The sequence below is a fragment of the Lagopus muta genome, chromosome 3, assembly GCF_023343835.1.
Source record: "Lagopus muta isolate bLagMut1 chromosome 3, bLagMut1 primary, whole genome shotgun sequence".
Classification (NCBI taxonomy): Eukaryota; Metazoa; Chordata; class Aves; order Galliformes; family Phasianidae; genus Lagopus; species Lagopus muta.
Window position 1 is genome coordinate 22,212,837 of NC_064435.1, and position 8,588 is coordinate 22,221,424.

The window sequence follows — 8,588 nt, forward strand, 5'->3', positions numbered from 1 at the left end:
CTCAACTACTGCTGCCTGCCAGACCTCAAACCCAAACCACAAGAGGCCTGTCACTAATGAAATATGGTAATGACTAAATTTACAAAAGAAAAAATAGATGGATAGACAGTACATGATGCACACGAGAGATTTCTGTCTCCCTAAAGATAGAGTTTAATTTGTTATATACTTAATCTTAGTCCTTTTGTGGTTTAAAGGAATAAGGTATTTATATGTAAATTTATTGGTGGATTCTTTATTACTTTCACACTGTATTTAAAGAAAGTCGAAACTCTATCTGTTCAAGGTTCTGGAAATGACCACTGAAACCTTCTACCTACCACTGGGAAAGTACAATCATACAGAAACATACACAAGTCACATACACTCTAAGGCAGCAGTTTGGGTTCATAAGGAGGAAGAGGGCACACACCAAAGAATGGTACATCACATATAATTACAACAACATAATGACATTTATTCAATCTGCCTGGGCACTCCTGTTTGATGGCTGGAAAATGCACCTCCACAAGGCGAAAATCTCCTACAAACTTCTGTTTCTGCCAAAAACCTTTGTCCTGTCTGTATTAAGTAGATTAACGTATCTCCTGATGGAACAAGACCTTGCTCAGCACAAGTCAGGAATGAAGTGAAAAACAGCCACAGCACTTTGAAAGCCAGAGGACTAAGATCACAGGAGCAGGAGCTGACTGCAGACATATGAAAGAGAGAAGACCCAGAGGAGGTCCAGAACAGTGCAGTAGGCTCAAGTCCAAATTGCTTCCTCAGTGATGCCTTGCTGGCAGGTTCAGTGCCTCAGATGGACCAGGAGCACCTTCAGCAATGTCCATTGGTCTTTGCTTCCTACTCTGCTCTTCAGAGATTTGGGGCTTTGAACCTCAAGTTAAGCTGCAGAGCACCACAATAACTTGCGTGTGCATTTTCAGGCCCTGGCCACTTTGATCTTCCATAGTCAAATCACAAGAACATGATACAAGAAAAAGATAATAGAGGAAATTAATTCCTGGCTATTTTGCAACATCCGTTCCATGTCCAGGAATATATAAGACTAATTGCATTTTCACTGATGTCAGTCTAATCAACGGTCAGTTTACAAAGTGCAATGTGTACTCACTAGGAAATATTAACTTTCAACGGAACTTCTAAACACATTTTGCTTGATTAATGTAATACTTCCTCTCCTTTCTGTAACTACTTTCGTGATTTTTGTATTACATGCTTAAAAAACAAAAATAGCGTACTGTACTCTTAGCACGTCCTTCCCTTAATGAGCATTTATGTAAATTTAATTCCTCTTAAAACCATCTGTTTTCTTACAGGAGGAAGACAGCTGTTCACAAAACTTTTCATTTTCTGAAATTCTTAATTGGAAAAAACAGCTGTGTCATTATCCTGGACAACTGATGCAGATTATCAGCTCTGGTTGCAATAATTCATTCCCTCTGGGAAAAATCCTACTGTGGTATTTGGAGATATAAGAAAACCTGCACACGCAAGGTGATTAGAGCTTAAAGAAGTGCTCAGAAATCCTTCTGCTGTGCTACAGGCTAATAAACTGTTCAGTAAATGCACGGCCTGTCCAAAAGATGCTTACAGGGAATTTTAGCCCTCCAGTGCCTTAAAAAGTGTTAAAAACAGAAACAGTAATAAACACACTGATGTGTGACAAAGTCAAGGGAAGACTGACAAAATGCTGTTTCTGCTCCTTGTGCAACACAGCAAACACACAAAATTATTGGTTATTTTCACTCAGAACAGAAATATGGGTAATGCAGTATACCAAGTACCATGAATCCATCCTTTTTTCAGGTAAACTTTCTGGCCTGTTCATGGATTAATTTGGTCACCCATAGGTGAGCAATTAGGGTCTTTGCAAGTTGTTCTATTGTTTGTACAACATACATTTCTCACAGTTTGGACCTTCTTTTGTAATTTAACTGAAGAGATCCTGAATGGATTGGGATAAGGTTCTGCCTAGTAGAAAGCAGCCTGGAATTGTATATTGTGGGAAGGATTTATTTAAGGAGTTCTCCAGAGCATGTTCTTAAATCAGTTAGCAATTACATTATTCTAAACTGTCTCTTTATATAAGACACAACTGAAATATAAACAGTCCTCCAGAACAGACATGTCTTATTTGAACTGATGATCAGTGCTGGGCTTTATTCATATCTTAAATGCAGACATATGTTTTCAGTTTCCTAAGAAAATACTGTGCAAGTCATGAGTAGGTATTTAGGTACCAGATTGCTAATATGCTTCATACTCAACTTGAATAAGATAATGAAATTTATGTGATTCACTCTAAGAGTAAATACACTGATTTCAGTGTCAGTTGGATATTCAACATGTTTCTTTATTCATAAAGAATTCCATTTTTCCTCTCTACTGTCCTCAAGAACAGGCATGCACACAAAGTAGGAAGTTTTCATAAATTATTTGGGGAATATTACTGTTTGTTTTCCTTAAGATTTCAGTGTTTATTTTATGCAAGGAAGTAAAGGCAAGAAAAAAAGATATCAATGTTTTTATAGACAAGGAACTTGAAACATAAATATTCAGTCATTGAAGCCATTTCCACTACAAGAATTGAGCAGCTTGAGCCATTATAGATTACTTGATGCCCACTTCACCTGTCAGTGAAGAAAACTCTCACCTGCTGATGATACTGCATCTCCTGATAAGGGATGAGAATTATTCATGTCAATGGCATCACCCTGGGACAACAGCAGCTCTGCCCTGTGAATGTACTGCCTGGGTCTGGGCTACAGAACTGCAATCACCTGGTAAACCAGCGAGCTCCATTCTGCAAGACTGTGCCACCAGTACTGTTAGACTGTTAGAGGAGGTGGTAAAGGCAGCAGTGCCTGCAGGGTAACCTGACACAATATCCCAGCAATATCACACTGCCACTACATGAGAAGCGGCATTGGCTTGTATGAAGGAACAAGAGCATCAGTGTTATCATTAGCACACAGATAAAGTCGGAGATCTCGTATTGTTAATAGATTTAATTCCATATAAAAATAAACAAGTCTGAATTTCTAAGTAAAACTTAAGACATAAAACCTGTATTCATGCAAATTCCACAACCTGGCCCTAGGATAACAAAGTTCCCTACTACCTTGAATATCAGGCTTTCTAATGGTGCAATTTTTCCCCTTTCACACTTTCAATTCTTTTTTTTTTTTTTTTTTTCTTTTTCAAATACTTGGAAGTTTGAAAACAATAACTTATTAGTATTACATTTCATCTTCCTTGAAAGGGCATTTTCATCCTTTTCAAGTGACATGTACTTACAACTCCTTGCTGATGTGAGCAGTTCTAGACTGTTTAAAGATTGCAAATGTGGGGACAGACTAGCTTAGAGGACCTTGGTGTAGGTATATTTTGTTTACATTCACAGTCAATGCTGATCTCTGCTCCCTGCCAAGTGAGCCTAGATTTCAGTAATCTTCTAACTGGTATTTAAGCACATCACCATACACGCAGTTTTGCACAGGCCTTGGAAAGGAAAAGGGAATAAATGCAACCTAGTCACAAAATATATGCCTTGATTTTTAATTTTTTTTTTACATCAGATCAAGTGCACTCTAATAATCTCAGCAGAATGTTCTATCTGTAAACCCATTGCACAATGAGGGTATCGCAGTGCTTTTCTTTTGATTTGCAGAATAACAAGGCTACTATCGGTACATTATTTCATCCATTAGGATGCAATCCCTTTATTAGAAAACTAGAAACCATTAAACTGTGTGCTCAAAGAAAAAAGTCCAGCACTGAGACATTACGACTAGCAATCCATCCTGAGCCTTCCACAAATAGCAGCTCAAACGTCGAAGCCACCCTGGCTAAAAACCTAGGCTTGCTCTATTTATATTCTCCCCACATGTCCTTCAGAGGGTGCTTCAGCAATCTGAATAACTCGCAGTTATAAAAGGTTCTTGCTCTTCCATTAGATGTTATTTTTAGGCTCCCTCACAGGGCCCCGGAGGCGGTGCGGAGCAGCGGTTCAGCTCCTGCAGTGCTGGACAGCTCCCGAGGCAGCCCCAGGGCTCCGGGCCACCCCGACCTGCTGCACAGCACCAAAGGCAGCGCTCCTTCTTTCAAAGTTGTTTCTTTTCCTTTTCTTTTTATCCTTCTTCGATTTTTTTGTTCCTAAATGTTTCATCTTTCCCCTCCACAACTCAACTGAAGATAATTGCTGTTGTCCCAGATGGTGCCAGCGAAGACACCGGGTGTGCGCAAAGCACCATTGCTGTGCATCGAGCTAGCGGAAAATCCTTCCGCGACACTATCAGAACATCTGACACTGTTTCTTCTTTTTTATATGTTTTTTTCACATGTAAAGAAAGGAGTCTATACACTCAGGAAGACAACATGCTCTATGTATAAATGCTGTTGCCAAACGGGATAGTGTTCTGACTCACCAATACGCAATGGATCACTTGGAGCTAACCAAAATGACAGCTCTCCCTTGGACACCAGTGCCAGGGGAGTTCAGAAATAAAGCTGCCTCATTTCAGAGGCTTTGAACAGCATGCTGATACAAACATCTGGATCAGAACTTAGCTACTGGAAGTGACATTCTCATTTTCCTTCTTTCCCCTCAGTATGACACTTTTACAGCCTTTGTGCCCAAAAATCTTCTGCTTAATTACTTCTGTCTTTATGTTTGATAGGTTACTAAGAAGCCTAAAGTTTGTGTCAGTGGAATGAAAAACAAAGATAACAGTCATCTGAACTGAACTGGTTCCTCAGATTTTGAAATAGGTATTGCTCCCAGACATCTTTTATGAACATCTTATTTAAATTCAGTATTGCAGCACATCTGAAGTTCTTCTCCCCAGCACAGCACAGCATTTACTGAAGTGTAGGGCATCCTGCAGCCCTACAAGACATAGATCTCCTCTGGCTATCACTTGGCTGCTCCATCCTTTATGTTGTATGTTTTACATTGAAGTAACTCAGTGCTCTGTGATAGTACATATATGGCATGGTGCATGGTGTGTAGTGTACTACACTTAGTATCATGTAATGCTGTATTGTTTTAGTCTAGACATGATACCAAGAAGACTATGGCTATACTAAGAAGCTACTGAAACACAATAATCATAGAAACTTTGGCATTCAGAGATCCACTATGTTCTAATATAAAGCAAAGTTAAATATTTCTTTCCTATCTATTGATACGAGATCATTAATAGTGTTTGTGACTGCAGGATGCATGTGTTAAAAATGCACGCAGTACTCCTTCCCTCATCTGTGATAAGTGCTCTCACCAGACAGCCCTGATGATTCCATCTGCACTCAGCTCTCCTTGCCATCCTCTATTTGTAGGATCCCAATTAAAACCAAAGAGCCCAGACATCATCCCAGAGACATAGACTGTTTTCCTCCACATTTACTCAGACATGAAATTCTACCACCTGAAATTATCCTAACTCAAGATCTTCTCTGTGTGTGAAAACACTGTGTTAAAAATCCACCAAAACTTACAAGCTGCTGTTTTTTTCTTGTACTATTGAATCATTGTATTCATAGTCAGAGACTTAAAAAGAATTACACTCCATAGGTAGCAAGGTGTGAAAAAGCCACAAGAATTTTTTTTTCTTCTCTAGGAGGATTCCTTTCCTGAATTAATTTCTCAGACAGCACATTTCCACAAGCAGTTTCTCAGAGGCAAACAGCATAGAGAATACATATTGGTGTGGTGAGAAAAATCAAAGGGTTTTAATTTCTGACTTTATGCTCACAGCTCATTTGTGGTTTGGAGTAAAGCAACCAAAATGAATGCAGAGAAAAAAATACCACCAGACTGGCATTGATTTTTATGTATATGGTATCAAACTGCAGCTGATTTTCTGGAATAAAACAGTATTTTCTTGTATGGCTTTGTAAACCGGACTTTGACACCAGGGCAGCATTTACTTGGGGAATTACCCCTTATTCACCTCCTAACGTGGTAAAATAGCAAAAAGATTCAGTGCTTCTTCTCAACATACATCACAAATTCTGTTCACAGCACTCTACCTCAAATATAAAAACATTTGTGAAAGAGGAGAAGGGGCAGAAAGCAATGTGCACACTGGGATGTTATCAGTTAGTGTCAATTTGAAGTCATTCAGATGTGTGCTCTGAAAAAATTATAAAAGAAAAAGAAGCAAATCAGGAAGAGGTATAAACCAGGAAAGCACTGATTGTTACAGAAGAGTATTTTAAAACAGATTTTGCAGAAAAATGGCACTTGAAAGTGGGGTGCTGGCTTTTAAACATTAGTTCACAGTACTGAATGAAGTCTAAAGAGCTCTCAGGCATTTCTTTGTATCTAAGACCAATGGACTCACTTAATTCCCTCTTCCTCAAATATTTTTAGGCCCACTGAAAAGCAAAAAAGCAGTGTCCCTGTCATCACAGAACTGATGTGAGTAGGTTTCATTCAGCTGAAGGCAGAAAGTAATAATAAGCATCCTGCAAGAAACACTCAGAGGCTTTCAGGACATTGTCAAACTTATTGAAACAGTTGTGGCTGGGCAAAAAGGGCATCTTTTCAATACTGCAATTACTACAGATACCACAGCCTGTGGATATTTCATTTAGCCATTTATCAGGAGCAAGAAATAGCTCAGCTGATGTACCATTTTCTAAAACAGTGAAATATGCATTTTATAGGACATAGGGTATTTTATATGATTTCTGGGACATAAACGTCAACCCAGCCTTTCAATTAAGCTGATTGAATTTATTTAATGAGTTGTCCTACAATGGAGAACAGCCCTGTGCTCCTCACTTCCTTCTGAAGGGAATTTCAGCAGTTAGCAAACAAGCCTGGGTCTCAGCCGCTTCCGTCTGCAGCCACTTGAAAAATGACGCTTGGCAAACAGCTCTGGGTGGCCTTGGCATCTGATGGAGATGGATGTGTTGTACCAAGAAACAGGGAAGGAGAAAGAGGCTGAAGCGCATCTAAGTAACCTAGAGCGATGAACGGCTCTTTATTGCCATGGCACGTCTGCAAACGCCGCAACTACAGCAGGGCTGGCTCTGGGAAAGCGGCTTTCCGGTCATTGCTACCCAAGGGATTGAAAAAAGATTTTCAGTGGTGGGAGAGGAGCTGTGGGCTCAGCACGCCTTCTCCTGAGCCTGGCAGGACAGCCGTGTCCAGCTATTTCTTGGATGGATGGTGGTGACCCATCCATTAAAAGCTGTGCCTCAAGGGTCAATTCCTCACTCTCTTCCTATAGCTTTCCTGGCACCTGATGCCCGCAGCATTCAGCCCCAGGCAAACCAAGCTCCAACGACCAGCACTTCTCTGACACCGACTTCGACAGGAAGCAGCGGGGACAGAACCAGATTCTCAGAGCACACTTCGGGCAGGCTCCACAGCCGGCCCCAGCGTGCCCAGCTGAGCGGGGGCGGGAGCGGGAGAAGCCCCCACAGCGGAAGCCCCACCTGTCTCACCTTCACCCCCCAACTCGGGGTGAAGATACGAACTCAGCTCCTTGTCTGAGACCCCGGCGAACCTGCCGTGCTCTCTATCGACAGCCTTCCCCCCCCCCCCCCCCCCCCCCCCCCCCCCCCCCCCGGACCCTAAATACACACGGATTTTATTTCCCAGAGCAGAGGCTCGCCAGCAGCCTGCGCGCACGTTAAAGGGAGCGGCGAAGAAGCACCGAAGCTCACCCGACGCCACGGTGCCGGTAACGGGGAGAGGGCTTTCTCCCTCCACATGCAGCGGGTGAAGCGCAACCGTGCCGGCCCACGAGGCGGACGCGGGCACGGCGGGGCCACTTACCAGGTACCAGACGCCGAGGATGATGGTGCCGGTGCGGACATGGCAGCAGAGGCAGCAGCTGTTGGAATAGAAACGCGCCCAGGGCGAGTTCAGCATCTCCGCGGCTCTCGGGGCTCCGCGCTCCTCGCCTCTCGCCGCGCTGCTCCGCGGGGCGGTGCTGGGCCTGGCCGGGACCGCCCCTCCCGGCGGGCGGGACCCGCGGCTGCGGCTGCGGGAGGGGGCTGGGGCGGTCCCGGAGAGGTCATCGCAGCCCCTGGAGGCTCCTTGGAGGAACCGGCGTCGTTCCCTCCGTGAAATGCTGCAGAATGTTCTGCCGGGAGCTCTGCACGCCTAGCCGGACCGTAAACGTTATTTTCTGACATCTGTTTTGGCTGCCTACCAAATCGCGCAGTGTATTGTCAAAATACAACCCTGGAAAGTACTCTGATTCTGCCCTATATGTTTGCTTCGGGGCTCTTCTTCATTACAGACGGATATCTGCACCCAACAGTGACTCCCAGATAAAAGCTAACTTGGCACAGAGGAACATTTCTGACTGCGCCTCATCCCTACTCATAACACCACTGTAGTAAATTGGACTAAAATTCCTTTAAGTAAGAACTTTACATAACCTTCAATTTTAGAGGGTGGAGACTGAGAAGGAGGAAAGGAGGAAGAGACAGAAACAGGTGTGAAATGGTCTGATCATGTGCAGCACGATATGAGTAGCACACTGGTCTGGCCGAGCCCAGTGCCACCACAGCCTGCCCAATGTTGTCGTTACATCACACACCCAGCTCATAGGCGGAGCCTAGAG

General features: G+C 43.0%; 1 protein-coding gene across 1 annotated transcript in view; it reads right to left on the reverse strand.

The window, feature by feature from the left end:
• Positions 1-8,052, reverse strand: part of LAPTM4B (lysosomal protein transmembrane 4 beta) — a 57,771-nt gene extending 49,719 nt beyond the window's left edge. The window contains 2 exon segments of the mRNA XM_048940025.1: positions 7,793-7,944; positions 7,947-8,052. Coding sequence (XP_048795982.1) covers positions 7,793-7,944; positions 7,947-8,037 — 243 coding nt within the window. The 5' untranslated portion in view covers positions 8,038-8,052.
• Positions 8,053-8,588: the final 536 nt, after the last annotated feature.